This window comes from Sarcophilus harrisii, chromosome 2 (genome assembly GCF_902635505.1).
Source record: "Sarcophilus harrisii chromosome 2, mSarHar1.11, whole genome shotgun sequence".
NCBI lineage: Eukaryota > Metazoa > Chordata > Mammalia > Dasyuromorphia > Dasyuridae > Sarcophilus > Sarcophilus harrisii.
This window is the reverse complement of record NC_045427.1, coordinates 157,880,546-157,900,604: the sequence shown is the minus strand read 5'-3', so window position 1 is coordinate 157,900,604 and position 20,059 is coordinate 157,880,546. Positions and strand designations below refer to the sequence as shown.

At 34.3% G+C, this 20,059-nt stretch overlaps 1 protein-coding gene across 2 annotated transcripts in view; it reads right to left on the bottom strand.

Moving 5' to 3' along the window:
* The window catches only part of TASP1 (taspase 1), a 253,668-nt gene that overhangs the window by 51,781 nt on the left and 181,828 nt on the right, over positions 1–20,059 (bottom strand). For both annotated transcript variants that reach the window (XM_003758180.4, XM_031951085.1), the window contains exon 11: positions 17,447–17,557. In XM_003758180.4, coding sequence (XP_003758228.1) covers positions 17,447–17,557 — 111 coding nt within the window. The remainder of the gene's footprint in view (positions 1–17,446; positions 17,558–20,059) is intronic.

Below are 20,059 nucleotides of genomic sequence, written 5' to 3'. Positions count from 1 at the left end.
CAATGCTGGTATATATTTTTATAGCAACCACATTGACTCTGGAAGAACAACTTTGCCCATCTTTCCCTCATTTCCCAAATCACAGGCAAAGAATCATGCTTCAGTATAGAAAGATGAAGGGGAGGCAACTTAGCTATTGGGAATTATTAAGTCTATTAACTTCTCTATTAATTTAAATTCTACCTCTATTTATCGAACGTCCCTCCTAAATACCTTACCCAAGTTCTGCCTTTCTAATTACTGTTAATCCAGAATTGTGATCTTAATAACAAATCCTTTATCTTTTTGATATCCTCAGAGCCCTCTCTACTTATCTCTTGATTAGGTTTATCCTTTAAATGTCATGAGGAATACCAGCCCTATAGTGAACAGATACCTATACAAGGAAACTTTCCCTCAAGCATTTCTTACTCCTTTAACTGAAAGTTAGTCTTCTATACAATGACATTCTATGCACTTGTGGAGTCACCAGATAGAGTCAGCATATTCTTTTCTTGCTTATTGCTATCACTTGGTCATACTTTGACTACCATTATAAAGGAATTCTTTTTAAACTTCTGCAAAATAAATGATTATATTTTTTTCTATCTTTGTGATGGCCATTTGGAAATCTCCAGAACACTGTCCCAACTTGCTCAATTATACCTTAATACTGGGATTATAGTTTTTCTATTTTCCATTTTTTAAAATCTCAGGATGATATTCAATGATATTACATCCTTCTAATGCCTGTTCCACTGGCAATAAGCTTGCTTTCCATTCATATTTTTTCCTTTCCCAATCCTTTCATTTTCTTGTTCATAAGAAGCCATGCTCCTTCCAGATGGCACAATCTTCATAGTTTTCTTTTGTTGCATGGGCTATACTTTCCCCCATTCCCCTCCAAGTCACTGGTGGTGGTGGAAGAGTTGTTCTCCATTCTACTTTCAGGTTAACCCTCTATCACTGTTATTCAATAATCATTCCTCCACTGAGTTTCACCCAATCCACCCAGTCAACATTCTGGTAGCCATAGTTACCAGAGGTAAGCTCCAAGCTTTTTTCTTCAATGAATTCAGTGCCTATTTCATCTTTCTCTCAACTCCTACCCTTATACTAAGAGATTTTAACATGCATGCTATTGATATTCCCTCAAAGACTCTAATCTCACAGTTGTTCTACTTAACTAATTTATAAGTGCCTTATTCTCTTCTTAACCCTTTATAACTTGGCTTCTGCCATAATTCCAAAACTGTTCTATTCAAAGTTATAAAAGTTATTTAATTGTCAAATCCAAAAGCATTTTCTCAATCCTCATCTTTTTTTACCTCTCTGTAACCTCTGACTTTATCAATCACTTCTCTCTAATACTCTCTTTTCTCTATGTTTCCATGACACCGATATACCCCTTACCTATCACACTTATCCTTCTTAATTTCTCTTACTGGATCCTCATTCAGACTATACCTCTTAAGCACAGATGTCCTCTCTTCTGTATTATTTTAGTTGGTGATCTTATCAGTCCTATGGATTTAATCATCTCTATGCTTGATTATCAGATTTATCCAGCCCTAAACTATCCCTTAAACAACAGTCTCGCATCTCCAAATGTCTACTGGATATCTCAAAATAGATGTTCCAGAGACATCTTAAACTCAACATCTATAAAACTGAACTCCCAAATTCTCCTCCTTTCTGACTTCCTATTAATGCTAAAGTTACCATCACTGTCCCAAATAACCCAGGATCAAAATTTTAAATACTATTCTCAACACTTCACTTTCTCTCAACAACCATGTCCAATCTTTTGCCATGGTACAATGATTTCACTTTTGTAACATCTCCTGCATATGCCCGTGTCTCTTTTGGCATTGCCACCATCCTAAGGCAGGTTTTCTCATCTCTTAATGCTTAGGTTGCTGCAATCCTGATTGTTCTTCCTGCCACAAGTCTCTCCCCACTCCAACCCATTCATCTGTCAGACTAATCTTCCTAAAGTGTAGCTCTGACCAAGTCCCCTCATCCCATATTCAATAAATTCCTGCAGCTCCTTATCATCTCCAGGGTAAATAGAAAATTCTTTGGCATTCATAACTGTGTATAACCTGGCTCTCTCCACACCTTTTCAGTCTTCTTATAACATACCCCCATAGTTTGTGTGATCCTGTGATACCAGCCTCCTTGTTCCTCCTCAAATTAAAAAAAAAAATCTCATTTCCCAAATCTAGGGACTTTTCTCTGTTCTATTTCTAAGCCTTTCCCATCTCTGCCTTCAGGCTTCCCTGACTTCCTTCAAGTACCACTTAAATCCCAACATTAAAAGGAAACTTTTCCCAATCCCCTATTATTATAGTTCCTTCTCTCTGAGACTATCCTGAATAAATCTTATTTATATATAGTTATTTTTTATCTTTCCCCATTAAACTATGGGTTTCAAGAGCAGAGACCATTCTTTGCCTCTCTTTGTATCCCTGGTGCTCGCTTCCTGACCTATAATAGGTCTTTCATAAATAAATGGAAGCCTGAAGAATAGTAGAAAAGATTCTGGGCCTGGATTCAGAGATACTACAATTCACATCCCAAGTTTGCTGCTTAATGGTTATGAGAACTTGAATGAGTTGTTAAAACTCTCTTATCCTTAATTTTTTCACTGCAAAAAAAAGGATGATAATATCTGGATTGTAGTTGTGAGGATCAAATGACATCATGGATATAAAGCACTCTATAATCCTTACAGGGTCATAAGCTGATAAGATAATGATCCAAAGCAGAGCAGCAAGGTAGCATCTCCATAGTGCACAGAGTACTAGGCCCTATAGTCAGGAAGACCTGAATTCAAATATGGCTTCAGACTCTATGTAAGTGATTTCACCTGTTTGCCTCAGTTTCCTCATCTATGAAATGAGGATAATAATAGCACCTACCTTCCAGAACTGTTATGTGGATCATGAGATGATAATTTTAAAACAGTTAATACAGTGCCTAGCACATAATAAACATATTATGTAAATATTAATTGTTACCACTATCACTACCACCCCTACCACATCTTCATGGCTACAATGGCTCTTAAAGGATATCTAGTTAAATCTTCCCATTTTACAAATGAGGAAACTGAGACCTAGGGAAGTTAAGTGCCTAGCCAAGGTTACAGAGGCAATTAACATCAGTGGTGAGACTTGAGCCTTTCTCAAATCCACCTCAGCCACAGACAAATAAAAAACTGTTGTTCTTGCCTTCACTTAAAAGTGTTCCACTTCCATGTTCATGAACTCTGAAATCTTTATCTAGTCATGTGGGAAGAAGCATCTTTAAAAGGTAGCAGCATGAGATAGTGGCTTCAGAGACAGACAGAACTGAGTTCAAGTATTGTCTAGATATTTGCTGCTTATGTGACTGTGGGTAGTACCTTAGGTAAATTTCAAAGGCCTTAATGTAGCAGACAAGTTCCTCATTCTGCAAGTGCAAAGGAGTTTCAAAGGAAAATTCTTATACCAAAAAAATCACGGATCAGGTAACTCCACCTATATATATTGATACAGGTTTACAATGCATTCCTTACCAATGTCATGTGAAGAGATGTACAAAGGCGCATAGGCAGTGCGAGTATCATCCCCATAATTTTCAAAGAAAGAATGTCAGACACAAAACACTGAAGGGACTTCCTGAAATCAGCCAACCAATAAGAAGCAGAGTCAAGACTCACATTCAGGACTTGTGACTCCCAGGAGAGGCCTCATTGCTACTAGAGGAAAAGGGAAATTATTTGGCGATAGCTTAGACAAAAAAAAAAAAAAAAAAGAACCTGTGAACAAAAAGTTGGAGACAATTCTGAAATTCCATGCTTGGGAGGCAGGTAAAAGAATGATAATGTCAATCCTCAAATCTTTAAAAGGCAGCAACTGGAAAGCTTGTTGTCAGATCAAGAAGGAAATCACTGAGATTGAAAGAGAATGAATTCGCAGAATCCTCCCTCCCCTAATTTTCTGATCATGAAGACGAATTAGAAGCGTTCACAGATTATGCTGCTGGTTTCGCAGCAAAGAGGCCTTGCTAAGAACAGTACTGTGGATTAGTGGTATGCCTGGAAGTAACAGCAATTAGAGTGAATGGCAGATGTAAGGAATCAGTGATAGTAGAAATGAGAAAAGAGTAGCTGGCAAGTGGGGATATGAAAGCCAGACATACAATAGAGCTAGAGAATCACAGACAGTCAGGTTATTAGAACTAACTTGTGGATCTTTTAAGTTTGTTTTTTGCTTTTAATTTGGGTTTGAGTGCCATTCATATCTTTCCCTGTTTCTAAAATAAATGTTTTCCTTGAAAATACTCATTGGTTCCCTTGCTTGCTAACAAGTAACTGATTTAAATATTTTTAAAAGTGTACCACATTCAGATGCTTCTAAGAGAACCTTCAGTGGGGTCACAGTATATATAAAGATGTTACTAGTGATATGCCTTCAAGAGTGAATTTCAATATCCTATAATTCTTATGACAATTAAGGACAGATTGGGTTCACTCTTGGAGGTTCATCCATCATATCTTTATATGTCTCTACCTAGAGTTTCTTTCGGGAACATTGCTTGCTATTTGGTTTGTTTGCCTTATCCCATCTCTAAGAGGGATCCTTTTCCTCTATTTTTATACTAGTAAAAGTAAAGTAAATGAAAATCAAATGCCCTCATGAACAAGGGACAGGAATGTCATAAAAGAACAATAAGTCACCTGAAAAGTGTAGGGTAGAGAGCTGGGAGCTCCACCAATGCTGCTTTGGAGGTTGGGCTGGGGAGAGTAGAGAAAATCACTATAAATTATATGTTTAGCTATAAGCTAGGTCTTTGTTTCAATCATTTACCTCCTTGCTTTCCTGGGACAGCTGCTTTAATTCACCTTTAGTGAAGTAGTAGGAAAGTATGGAAGAGAATATGTAAAGGATATCATGATATAACAGTTGCCAGGTGGATGGCAACAATATGGCTAGTCGAAGGTACAAGATGAGCAGACCCAGGATGTTACTCTAACACTCCTGCTGGGGATTAGTGGCCCTAAGACTTTAGTAGATCAAACTATTTACAGACCCTCTCTTTTCATTTGCTACAATGTAGCAACTAAGATCAAGGGCTGTGCTACTACTAACAGCTATCAGCATCTTACAGATACAAAGGTAAGCCATTTCCTGTGGAATTCCCTTCCAAGAACCCAATTCCTGAACACTGCTAATCCACCAGGACCTTGTTGATCTCTGGAATTCTCTCCCTGTCCTAATCTAACAAGACTTTACTTTGTTAACCTCGAGGTACTGTACAAGATCTATTTTTTTGGCCTCTCATTTCCTACTAAATACAGAACCTCCAGGTTTCTTTTTTCCTCTTTGTGGGATTTTAGTTTCCCTGTTTAACTCAATCATGCATTTTTATTACGTTGTACACATGCCTAAATGACTCAAGCACAGGTATACTCTTAATATGCTGATAAATTAAATTAAAAAGAAACACTAAGCTAACTATGAGGATCTTCTAAGAAACAGCCCAATATACAAAATGATTATACAAAATGTGCCAAGAATTTCAAAATTAAGTTATCATAGTGAAGATATGAGGAAGGAAATAGTAACAAAACATCATAACCATCAACATTCAAATACTTTATGAGATCTAATCAAGAAAAAAAGGAACAGGGGTAACTGAATGCAACAGATTATCTAAAGAGAGCTATTGCAATAATTATTTTTTCAAAGGCTGAGTCATAATGATAGTAGTGGCAGTTCAACATAAGCAGCTCTAAAAAAAAGATGGTGAGAACAGGGGAAAAATGAAAATGCACATAATATAGAGTGAAACTGGCGATTCAACCACAGCTAAATCTATAATTTGGGCATCCATGACCACATTCAATTTTGTGTCCATAACCATACTAAATGAGAATATGAGGATAAAATGTAAATAAATGAATCTCTGGATTACATGTTATGGAAAACACCTGTTACTCAGGTAAATAAAATGAAAAAAAAGGGCAGAATCTGTGAGGGGAGGGCAAATGTGTGAGAAGTGGGTTGGTCATTCAAAGGGAAATCCTTGGCACCAAAACCATTTTAAACTATAGCTTTTTGTATTTGAAAAATAATTTTTTTTACTACTTTAATAAATGGCCACTAACAAATGTATAAAGTCATAAATTTTAACTAACCTAATATATCCTTTTTAAAAAGTCAAAAATTCCATCAAGAAAAACAAAAATATATATGCTTTTATTATCTTACTTAGCTATTTACATAGCTTAGAGCTACAACTCTACAAAATATATACTACAAATATTATTCCCATTTATAGATGAAGTAAAAGGTTCCAAGTAATTAGCCTGTCCAAAGTAATAAGATTATAAATAGCAGACCCAAGAATAGCTGTCCTATAACTTTTGCAAATTTACTGAAATAAATTATGATTTTTTTCAAAGTTGTATGAAAAAAATTTACAACTGCTGAGACTATGCATGTACTAAATTGTGAAATAGATAGTGAATCCACTATATATTTTCAGAAATTCATAAAAATCAGATATATTTTATATAGAGAAACAGGGAAGAAAAAATATAATTATCAAAGTAAAGGACCTTGTTATCACTGAAATGGGCAAAAATGGTTCTAAAACTTAAGCCCCTTGCTACAGTTCTTAGGGACCAACTGCATCAGCTTATTTAAAAGCTTTTTTTTTTCAATCAAAGTAAAAACCATTCAATTTCTACTACACATTTTATACAAAGGAAAACAATCCTCTTATAACCTATAAAGGTCTCTACCAGTAAAAAAAAGCCTTTAATATATTATGTAAAGAAGGAAACGATTAAAGTTATAAAGAGTACCTATCAAAATAATTTTTAAAAGGCAGGGGAAAAAAACAAGCATATCTGGGGTAATTTTTTAACAAAAGCAAGATATTTCATTGAACAACACTGTTTTGACAGTGAATATCCTAAAGGGATAACAGAGGTGCCAATAATTCAGAATTTCCAGGTTCACAGTTAAATTTATTCATCAAATTCTTGAATGAAAAAAAGAAGAAATATTGACTTCTTACCAATGAAGCCGGGAGCTGTCCAAGGACTCCTAAGCCTCTTGGCTATTTAATTTTTCTGCCAAGTAATCCCAGATCTCAGAGGGGGAAAAAAAAGGTAGATTTCATGGTCTTCAGAGCATTTTGTGAACATAAAATGTGAACTTAATGGAAGTCTATAGTTCAACATTTTCCTTATGATTCTTGTCTCATTAATATGTTGTTGTGTCTATATTTTAGTGAGTTTGTATGGGACACAAACTTACAAAGTTAAAGACTGAGTTTCAAGGATCAAAATGAAATGTAAAATTTTCCAAATTATATGCACTTTAGGTAGGAAGAACTTCTCCGAATTATCTAGCACTTAATATCAAACATTTAAAAGAAAAATCTTTAATTTTTCCAGGAATGCAAATTTTAATTTTTAAACATATTTTAAGTAATGTTCTTAACTTGAAATAGCAAAAGTTCATAAAATATCAAATCACAAAATCAATATCATTCATTAATTACCTGTTTTTGTGCTAGGCATTAATGCTATGTAAAATATACTAACAACAACAACAAAACCCAATCAACCAACCAATACTCATTTGGACACTTGCTATTTACCAGGCACTAATGCTAGGTGAGAGAAATGATTCAAAGAGCGTATCTTCTAATGGGGATGAGGGAAAGAAGAAAATAGGAACATTTTTTTCTTCCTTCAAGACTGAGATAAAGCACCGCTTATAGGATAGTTTGAGAGACATAGCACAAGCAGATTCCGAGGAATCAGTAAAGGTTTCATGTATCTGGTGCTTCATCTCAGTGTTGGTGGAGGAGAAAAATTATTTAAGAAAGAAGTGAGGACAGAACACATTTCCAAGAATGGAGGGTGGCCATTGCAAAAGCAAAGTGATCAGAGATGGGAGGAAAGAGAAACTATGGGCAGAACATAGAGGTCCGTTTAGGTGAACGGAAGAATGTAAGAAGGGAAATGATATACAACAAACCTAGAAAAATAGATTGGGGACAAGTAGTGAAGGGTTAATAAATATTAATTATTAATTATTATTTTATTTTATTTTTTTTATTATTGAGTGAACAGGAAATGACTGGGGTTTATTAATTAAGGAAGTGACATGGTCAAATTTTTATTTAAGGAAAATCACTTTGGTAATAGTCAAGCAGCTAGACACCAATAGTGGACAGAGTGCTGGGTCTGGAGTCAGCAAGATCAGAGTTCAAATGCAACTTCAAACACTTACTAACTGTATGACCTTGGGCCACTTACTTAACCCTGTTTGCCTTAGTTTCCCCACCTATTAGATAAGTTGGAGAAGGAAACGGCAAACTATTCTAGAATCTTTGCCAAGAAAAACCCCAGTGGGGTCATTAAGAGTCAGATATAACTGAAATGACTAAACAACAATAAGAACAAAATAGACAATAAAAGTTTATTAAGCACCTACTTATGCCAAGCTTTCCTCTGACATCTCTTTCCTTAACTATTGCACTGGCATCCTTAAGTGCTAGGTATACAAAAAGAGGCAAAAGATAAGACTCTGCCCCTCAAAGATCTCACATCCAATGGAAGAAACCAACAAATATGTGTAATATATAAATAGGAAAAAACTTTCTGTAATATATGGGAATTTAGGTGGAATTTAAAGAAAGCTAGAAAAGTCAATAGGTAAAGTTGAGGAGGGAGAACATTCCAGGGATAGGGGACAAGCAAAGAAACTGCCTGGAAGCTGATAGATGGCATATCATGTTTGTGGAATAGCAAGGAATCTAGTGTTACACTGAATCAAAATTTATGTGTCAGGGAATTAGGTGTAAGAAAACTGAAAGGACAGAAGGATGCTAGGTTATGAAAGGACTTGAATGTCAAAATAATAGTACATATGATGAACTGGTATAGAGAGACATTTAAGGAGGAAGAAATTTAATTAAGGAAGATCAATTAGGAGGCCAATGTAATAATCAAGGAAAGAGATGATGAAGGACTGAACTTAGGTGGTAGCTATATGAATAGAGAAAAAAGGTCAGAGAAATGTTATAGTGTGTCCTCAGAAAAAACTGGAAAATCCTCCATGAGCTCATGCAAAGTGAAATGTACTGTATACAGAGTAATAGCAATGTTCCCGGATGCTAAATGACTTTCCTATTCTCAACAATAAAATAATCCAAGATTATTCTCTGAAGGACTTATAATGAAAAATGACATTCATATCCAGAAAAGGAACTGATTGTATCTGAATACAGATTGAAGAATAATTTTTAAAAAATTTTATTTTGGAGGGGGTTTCTTAGGGGAAGAAAGGAAAGTCTTATGCTTTCTTTCACATGACTTTTATGGAAATGTTCTGCATAACTTCACATGTGCCTTCTCATTGTGGTGGGGGTGAGAAAGCAATGAGGGGGAAGGGAGAGAATTTTGAACTCAAAGTTTTAAAAACAAATGCAAAAAATTGTTTTATATGTAACTAGGGAAAATAAAATATTGAAGAAAAAGAATTTATGGAGAATTTTATCATGGCAGGCATGGCATGATTTGGTAACTATGATAACTATCTGGATATTTACAATATTTACATTTGTGTGTGTGTATATGAAAATAGTGTCCTAATTATATATTTATTTATTCCAACCGTATCTACCCATTAGAGCATAATTACTACTCAAACCTAATCAGTCAATGTACAGTAATAATTTATTCTCCCTTAACTTCATATGATTTAATTTTTCTTTACTTTTTACAACATTATAATTAAATGCTTTGAATTTACTATAATTAATATTAGTGGTTTTTCTACAGGCTCATAAAGTAGAAGAGCAAACAAAAAAACTTTCTGATCACTTACTCAGTTCCCTTAGGGGAAAAAAATTGTTAACGTGGAAACAAAAATACATTTTTCCTTTTTGTATAGTATGGAGGTTTTCTGGAGGCAGCCTTAGTCTCAGTTGAAATAAATAATTACTCCAAAATTGCAGCCAGCTGGTAAAAATGCAAACGTTTATTTCTCCTTCCAAATTAGCCCGGTTAGTTGAGGCCTATCTCTCTGCCTGGCTCCAAGAGATCTTGCAGCTTTGTCCTTGGCTTCTGCCTCTGCTTTCTTCAGCCTCCAGCTCAACTCCGACTCATGGCTTCTCAATCTCCAACTGAGGCGAGTCCCCTCTGTATCTCCCAGAGTGCTCTATTTATGCTACCTCTCCGAGAGTGGGATTGTGGGATATCTCCCAGCATGGTCTTTGGCCCTAAGGAAGGTGTGAATTCAGATATCTCTTTCTAGACTCTGAATCTCCCAAACTGTGAACTCCATTGAGTACTTAAATACTTATGAGCTCTCTAAAGGTATGAACACAAGCACTGTTCCATCAGTTCCACTTAGTATCTTGTTTCAAGTTCTGGCCCAAAATATCTCTCTCTAAGATCAAATCAATCACAATGGCTTAACACTTTGTAAAGATTCCAACAGTATAGGATGAAACACATTCTTTGTGTAGCTTTCATTTCTTCATAATGCTCCATAACCATTCTTTAAAATAAATAATAATATTCCTGTTGTTAATACCCTAACAATTCCCAGTTTTCACAGTACCAATAAATCTTCACTATAAAATAGGCTGTTTCTCTGGAAAACGAATGGATACCCATCAATTGGAGAATGGTTGGGTAAATTGTGGTATATGAATCTTATGAGATATTATTGTTCTGTAAAAAATGACCAGCAGGATAAATACAGAGAGGCTTGGAAAAACTTACATGAACTGATGCCGAGTGAAATGAGCAGAACCAGGAGATCATTATACACTTCAACAACAATATCTTCAATAAAGAGAAGATCTAATTCAGTTCTATTTGATCAATGATGGACAGAATTAGCTACAGCCAGAGAAGGAACACTGGGAAAAGAGTATGGACTACTTGCATTTTTGTTTTTCTTCCCAGGTTATTTTTATCTTCTGAATCCAACTCTTTTTGTGCAACAAGAGAACTGTTCAGTTCTGCACACATATTGTATCTAGGATATACTATAACATATTTAACATATATAAGGCTGCCTGCATCTAGGGGGAGGGAGGTGGAGGGAGGGAAGTGAAAAGTTGGAACAGAAGTGAGTGCAAGGGATAATGTTGTAAAAAATTACCTATGCATATGTTCTGTCAATAAAAAAGTTATTTAAAATATAGGCTGTTTCTGGATGTTGTTGCTATGGCTAAATTTTAAGAAATTAGTAAAGAACTTTTAAGAAAATAAGATAAAAATATTTGCAGGGTTTCTATACATGCTATGATAGTGATCCTTCCAATCAATATTATCAAATTCTTTCTAATCTTCAACATTTAGTAGAATCTTGGCTTGTCATTCTCATTTGTGATCCTAAAATGCCTGGTGAAAGACAGCACATCTGCTATTAGTACAATCATCCCCTGCTGCTTACTGAGCTCTAAGTGTTCAGGTTTTCCATAGTTGGAAGGGATTTCCAAGGCTTTAAGAGAAGGCTAGAATTCCTATGTAAACAGGAAGCAAAGATGTTTTAAAGAGGACCAAACTCAGCTGTTCATGGATTTAATATGGAAAAGTCCTATCTGCTCACTACCTATTTCCATTTTCTTGTTAAGTTAGTCTTTCTAGGCTGGTCCTGATCAATTCTATGTAATTTAACACTACCCCAAAGCTTTTGGCAGTGTTTTGTTTTGTTGTTTTAGGAAGGGAAAAAAGTGTTTCATGTTCCCTGCAATATGTTGATCTAATTTATTCAGTCTTTTCTGTATGTAATGAAAATCTGAATCAACCATAACATAGGCAGCTTGGTGATGCAGCAGTTAAGACTGGTGGACCTGGATTCAAGAAAATCTCAATTCAAATCTGGCCTCAGATAGTCTTAGTTGTTTGACTTTGGACTTTACTTCTGTTTGCCTCAGTTTCCTCAACTGTAAAATGTAGAGATAATATTTGTGCAGTAATTAGCATAATGGCTGGCACATACTAGACATATACAAATAGTAGCTATTACTGTTATCATTACTGTGGTTATTATAAGTATATTCAAAGTTCATATTTTTTATGTGTAATCTTCTGGTCCTGATAATGTATGTTCAATGTTAGTGAAACTCAAACTGTTTTGGTATTTACTAAGTTTCAACAGGTTCTGGTACTTTATGAATATAGTACTCAAAAATATCCCAACCTAAATAAAAACAATGTATTGCATTTTAAAAACACTTTCCACAGCCCCAATCATCACACTTCTCTTTTAATTTAAACTACTCTCCAGGGCACTAATTTCCTTTTGATCACCCATCCTTCTGGCTTCTTAGTTTGTGTTCACAGGACCAGAGGATTTAGAGAATTTAGTTACTGTTCACAGGCCAGAGAATTTAGAGCAAGGAGAGGTTCTGGAGATCATCTAGCCCAACTTCCTTACTGAATTGTAAAGACGGAAAAATTTGAGCCCAGAGAGAAGTAAACTATTCAAGACTAGCAGACAGTGAATCAGAGACTTGACCCCACGTCTTCTGACTACAAATTCACTGCTCTTTCCACTAGGCCATTCTCTGCCATCAATCAATCAATGGGTATTCCTTAAGGATCTGGTTTGTGCCAGGCACCATGTTAGGAGCTGGAATAACAAATATAATGAATGGAATAGTATCTACTCACAAGGCATTTATATTCTAAGACATAAAATTGCTTTTAAACTTACTAAAGAACTCAGAAGCCATTGAGTTTTTGTTTGTTATTTGTTTTTTGCAGTTTAACTAATAATTCCTTTTAAAAAAAATAAAAAAAGAAGACTGAGTTAAAGAAATTTTGTGAATTTCATGGCAACCTGTAAATTAAATACACATATAATTATTACATTAATTTCTAAAATAGCCACTAGTCAACATATTACATTTGTATCTGTGTTTGCATCAAAGACTTTTTCCTTTATTTACATTCTGATTTTTAAAAAATTAAATCTGAACAGTATATTTGAGAAATATAATCTTCATAAAATAACCACTAAACATATTCTAGCCTGCTGGTCAAGGTATTCAAACTGAATAACCCTCTATGCTAGAACTAAACTTTTGTACCTTTTCAAAAATTATAGCTGATTAACTGAAAAATATAAAAGAAATGCTTGTGTCATTTCTAGTGAAAAATTTATTTTAAATAATTTTAGATTATAAAGCACAAACTATACACAGGAAAATCCTTTCAATGCTCCTTTGCTCAGAGGACGATCATATGGAATGAAACTTTAAAAACTGTCTAAAAAAGGCAAATGTATAGAAGACATGGGAATAGTTCTTTAAAAATGAAAAAAAAAAAGTCCAGGTAGTTTTATTATATATAAATAAAAGGTATTTAAAACATATTAAGGATTGGGAAAAGATTCATGAAATATAATCAGTAAATGCAAATTAGAGTAAAAATATGAATTTTTTTCTTGTCTCACCTAGAAAACCTGATGTCCATGATCTTATTAGAGCTCCAGTTAAGAGTTTAACCATTAAAGGGAAAACTTTGCTAATTAAATACATCTTCTCCAGTGTCTGGCTGCCAGTTGGCAGAAAATTACTAGCAACAAGGGTGCAATTGACTTCAAGCTATGTCATTTGTGGCTCCTTTGAACTTGACACTATGTCAATGGAACCACTTAAAATCAGCAAAATAATCTTCCTTAATAGCATTAATAGTTATTATAAGCATTTTTCTATAAAAGATCAAGCTAAGAAAGGCATTTTGTATCACAATATGATAACTAACAATTTCTCTAATCTTTGAATATTAGCCATTATTGTATATAATACATGGAAACACGAAATGACAATAACCACATAATGATTTGCTAATAATGTGAATAAAGTATGGAGGAAATTCAAACAACCAAGAGGAAAAAAAATATTACAAATCAGCTTCATAGGCATATTTTTGTAAATCAGTTTTACAAAAGTTGTATTACATTTGGTAGCAAGTAAAAGGGTATAGATTACACAGGAAGAGATCATACCCCTTGGAATTTCATAAACCACATATTCGACAACAGTTAGCACTAAAATTGAATTATTCATGAAACTAGTTTTTTTTTTTTCAAAAACAACCATGAATAGTAAGAATCCCATTTGAATTATTATAGGAGCATTTCTTTCCTTGTAGTCATTAAAAAACACACATATAACTATAAAGGAAGTCTATTTCTTTCCTTTCCCTACTTAACTGAGCATTCAGTCTATAATCAGCTGGTTACCATGAAGTATTATTAAGGAACTATTTTTACAATTCTTTTTTTATGGGTTTGGTATGCTAACATGAACAGTGGTTAAAAAAAAAACAACATGAATTGGTTATTCTCTTTTATGCTTCCTATATTAAATCAATCCAAAGCTTTGGATCTCTGCATATTATTAACACAACCAAGAGCAAAAGAGTTTTGAAGTTCAAAATGTCTTTCAAATTTCCAGCATCAAATATTTCACTCTATTTGATTTAATCACATCAAAAGTTTTAAATTCATATGAAATGGAATTTTAATATATCAGAGGATCATGTAGTCTTCCTTTCTCTTGTCATTTAACAATAAAAAAATTTAAGTGTCAAGAATTTTATTAACATAGAAAAATAAATTAATTTTGCACCAGAAAGATCGTTTTTCAAAGCTAAAATGAAATGTTGCAAAATATAAAAATAAGTCATAATAATAACTGTATCTTATTATGAAATATAAAAATGAAAATAAGAACAAAGGTAATAATGTTAGAATTATACTAAACTTCTAAATCTGTTATTTTTCCATGTTTGCAGATGTTAAAGAGATAAATTGTGTTTTTGATTTAAAGTATTTTGTCAATACTAAAAGGCAACTTCTAATTAGCAAACTAGTTTTTCACCACAAACTTGCTATATAATTAAAAATTAACCACCAAAATATTATTTCAACTGCAATGATTTAAAATTGTAACTGATTTTAAAATGATTTTAATGGTCACTTTAATAACAGCGAGACAAAGCTTAATATTTTCTACACTGAGCATTTCTAGAATTCATCATTGTAGGGCATTCATCTAGAATTCATCATAGGGCATCATTGCCCTAAAGAACTAACTTGTTTAAAAATAATCATTAGCTAAACCACACAATTAGATTCATAAAAATATTCTAATGCAGACATAGGAACTCTAATTTCAATGAAATTACAGAATTTTAGTGTTAGAAAGGTATTTTAGGTATCACAAATTTCAGCATTGGAATTATCTGATCTATCATTTTATAGACAAGAAAACTAAGAACAGAGAGATGAATGCTTTACCCAGAGTAATATAAGCAAGTAATTGATAAAGTTAGAAGGAAAACCCAGGTCTTTTAACTATTTTATTATGCCATATTAAGCTTTACATCTCCCTCTTGCCCCCTTTCAAATTGTCCTATAATTCTCAGTTTCAAAGTCAGAAGCAGTCCTTCATGTTCTTTAAGGTTTATCCTAGGCATCCCTTCTATCATGATGTATTCTTTGATGCTTTTTCTCACCCAGACATGGTTCTTTCTCTGTCAATTTCTCAAACCACTCTTTGACCTCCACCAAGTACTGAATTATTTTCTAACTAATATTGTAGTTATTTGTAGATTTTGTAAATTAATCTGATAAATTATATAAACAGTTTGAGAATTGAAACTGTCATTTTCACTCTTTCCTTTAGTCCACAACACAATACCTTGAATATAACAGGTACCTGATAATGTAACACTGGACAATTATAATATCCAATATTTATTGAGTACCTACAAAGTGAAAAGCACTATGATAACAGCTGGGGGAGGTCTAGGGAGAATTCAAAGATAAATATTTCAATTCAACAAAATTTTTAATAAAGGCAAAGGAAATGGTAACTATTTTGAAGAAGCTTGCACACAAAAAGGGGTGATAAGCAGAGTTAAAAATAGAAATTTATCAGGAGAATTTAGCCAGAGCCAATGATGGTATTATAAACACTCACTCCTGACACCTCGATGCTTTGTCAGTGTGTCCTGATCCTTTGATACTTGGATAATCCTTAACCATTATCAATCCAAGAAGGAGAGATGGAAATCTAAGACATACAGTGGAAAAGAGAATTAGGTAGGTGGACAGAGATCTCCTTTGTTGGATTTACATGTCCCTGGAACCAGGAATACATGACCCAATGATGTTTTTGCAGGTAAGTTGCTCCAGATTCATCAACCACCATAAAACATGGAGCCAAAACCATGGGACACAATGGCTGCTAAAGATTTAAAGTGCCCTTTAAATATGGCAACCTTGGATAAAATGTGTTACCTAATTCTAATCAACTCATGTATCCCATTTATAATAAAATTCAAGGGACCCTAGGTTCTCAAAAACAAAAGTGCAAGATGTGTCATGTTCCATTGAACTACAAAAGCTTTGCATATGACCTTGGCCACAGCTTGTATCTACTCTCCAAAGATTACCCATCTTAATTAAATCTATAAACCTAGTTAGTTACTAGGTGATTATTGCCTATAATAAGCCATAAATGACCATAAAATAAGTAAAAAAATTTTCTTTAAATGAATATGGGGAAAGTTAATATATTAGAATATTACCAAAAGGGTGGGTAGAAAATCTAAGAATAAGTAGGAGGTCAACAGATAGTGATAGGGAATAGAGAGAGCATCCCAGCTTAGGGAAGAAGAAAAACAAATATAGAAGCAGGAAAGCTACAGAATATAATTTATAAAAGAATAGTAATATTGTGAGATAAGGTTGAAAAGGTAAGCTTCTACCAGATCCAGTTTCTTAATGTGTAAAATGCAGAAAGAGGCAGGAATGTGGCTATATGAACTCTAAGATGCCTTCCAACTACAGAAGTATAAAATTCAATGATTCTATGAATTTTCCTTCAGGATTTACCCTATGCTGGTTTATGACACCTAGTGGCAAAACATTTTACTGCAATGCCACTCTATTAGACATAGTGTCTAGCAGGTTGGGGAAAAAAGAGGGCCAAAAGAGCCAAGAAAAGTGTAAAGTAGAGAGATCTCTAAGTGTGGAAGAAATAATTAAGGCCTTTGGAGATAAATTCAGAAACACAAAATATGGGATGAAAGAGAGAAGACAAAAAAAAAAATGTTTCATAGAACTCGAGAGAATAATCTACATTGTTCAAATATGGCCATTACCATAATGCTCTTTCCAATTTTCTTTTTTTTTAAATAGTATTGTATTTTTCCCCCGTTACATGTCAAGAAAATGTTTATCATTCATTTTTACAAGATTTTGAGTTCTAAATTTTTCTTCCTTCCTCCTCCTCCTAGTTTGATATAAACTATATTGTTTATATATATGCCATCATATAAAATGTATAGCACTTTTGGAAATTTCACACAAAGGATTTGCTATATCTCAAGAGTAAACAATTTTATTAAATTTGTACTCACTGATGAACTTGTTTTGCATAGTTTCTAGCAAAGCTTGATGGGCATCTTCAGCTTGCAGAGCATGTGAACATTCTCTGGCCAGTATGGTACGTACAAGGTGCTCCCCACAACCTACAAATCCAAAAATGTTCAAGAGTAGTTTAAAAAAAGGAACCTCCAAAATACGTTTTTATAGTCTACATGACTATTTAGCATCCTTAAGCAATATTTTAAAAGTACTTATACTTTAGTATCCTTCATATATAAGTAAATGGATAGTTTTTGTCAGTGTAGTTATGAGACTTGGAATTACTAATGAAATACTCAAACTGTAATCTGAAGAGAACACTAAGGAAAAAAAACTAGACTAGAGAAATGACTCACATAATTTCTTCATTGAGGACTTTCCTGTTGCTTTGTTTCATTTCAGTTGTCAATTCTTATTTTCTAAAAAAAATCCCATTGAATCATTCTTCCCCACACTGTTGCCAACATGGGATAATCTCTCTTCTGGGTAAGATTATACTGAAATTGTAGAGGGAGAACAGCAGAATTTTGAATAGCCAACAGCTGTCTATATTTACTGAAAAATTGTTCTGCTCTGGCTTTTTGTGTCTTCTAATGTTCTACAATTTGTTTAGAGTCATTATTAAAAGAAATTTAGAGCAGTTTGGGAGAGAACACAGCCTTTTCTCTGCCATCTTAGCTCTGCCTCCTCATCTGTCTACATTTACTAGAGAAAAGTTATAATAATTGAAATACGAAATCTCCAACATCCTAAATACATTTTCTTTCAATGGTAGAGGAATATCCTATCATAATATTTTTGTTGTGCAAGAAATGCTGATCCTTCCTGTTTTAAGGAACCCTAAAGAGACTGGTGTTGCTTCAAATGAAGATTCTGGATAAATATACTTTGTGTAAAAACAAAAAGAGTGGCAATTAGGCTATCCTTCAGTAAAAGCTGAGGTTTAAGAAAAAATGGGAAGGATAATAAAGAAGATTTTCTTGGGGACAAGAAGAATAATGAAGGGAAAGGCTCACCATTTCAAATAAGTGGGAATTATATTAACATGAAAAACAAAAAGTAAGAACCAATGACTCTTATTTTTTGCTTCTTTCTTCTCTTTCAGAAAGAATGATTTCCAAAATAGAAAGTGTGAAACTAAATGGGTAAAAGATATATTTAACACAAAATAAGAAAAGGTAGAAAATCTTGTACCCCATTACAATGACTTCAAAGTGCCTTGCCTAATTCAAGCTGTACATCTTAAATCACTATTAATGATCTGTGAAGAATTGGGGTGTATGTAGGTAGTGCCAGAGAGCTTAAAATGGGTATATACTATACCTATATTTAAAAAAGTTAATTAGATTCTGCAATGGAAAGATTCTGATTTCAGTTAAGACAACCTAGCAACAGGTTCACTAAGAGAAAATAATTCTAGAATAACCTTTTCATGGGATTATTAAACTGTGAAGAGCAGAGAATGTTGAAGACCACATCTATTTGGTTCATCTATCAATAATATATCATTTCATAAGAAATAGAATACAATAAAGATACTCTCTTGTAAAAGATAAGGTGACAAGATGGTAGAATGAAAAAGGAACCCTGGAGAAATCTTCCCAATTCCTCTCCGAACAAGTAGAAAACTGCCTCAGAACTGATTTAAGAGCATGTAAGCAGTTTACCAGCTTCACAAGAAAAGTCTGTCTTAACTGGGTCGAAAGGGGAGTAACATCCAAGAGAAGCAGCAACTAACCTCACAGCAGGCCTCAAAGCCTGGAGCAATCCAAAAGTATGGCCCATCCTTCTGCAAACCAGCAGCCTCCTAGGTAAGTGAGCAATCTGTGCATATTAGCAAGGCCCCATCTCAAAGGCCACATCACTAACAGGGCTCTCCTCCACGGCAGACCAACAGTAAAGTCCTGCCCCTGGGAGGCCCAAATCAAGACTTTGCTCCTGGGGCTTACTAGAAGAGACCTTAAATCCATAGCAACTCAGCAGCAGGGGTCCACCCCGGGTAGATTAGCAACAAAATTACGCCTCCAGGGCATGATTGTAGAGAGACTGTTTCCTTAGTAACCCATCAATGGAGCCCCACACCTGGGGAAGACCAGCAACAAGAGCCTGCCTCCAGGACCAGCCACTGGAAACGCTAGCAGTAAGGCCCACCTCTTGTGCAAGCCATCAACAAAATCTCAGACTCAGCAAAAGCCAATGGAAGACCCCTACACCTCCACTACAAATAAGAGGAAGTCTCAGCCCCAGAGAAAGCAAACAACTAATCCCTGGACTCCAGTGAAAGTAACCAGTAAAACCCACAGCCCTAGCACAAAAAACAAGAACAGAGCCTAATCCTCATATTGAAAACACAAGTCATATTTAAAAAAAAAAAAAAAAGTCAGATAAAAATAGCAAAAACAACAAAAGCTTGACTGTACTGTTTTTCTGCTTTTCTGCATTTGATCAGTTTTTATGTAGGTGCCATATACTGCTGAGAAAAAGATATATTCCTTTCTATTTCCATTCAGTTCTCTCCAAAGATCTATCATATCTAACTTTTCCAGATTTTATTCACCTCCTTGACTTCTTTCTTGCTTATTTTTTGGTTAGATTTATCCATTTCG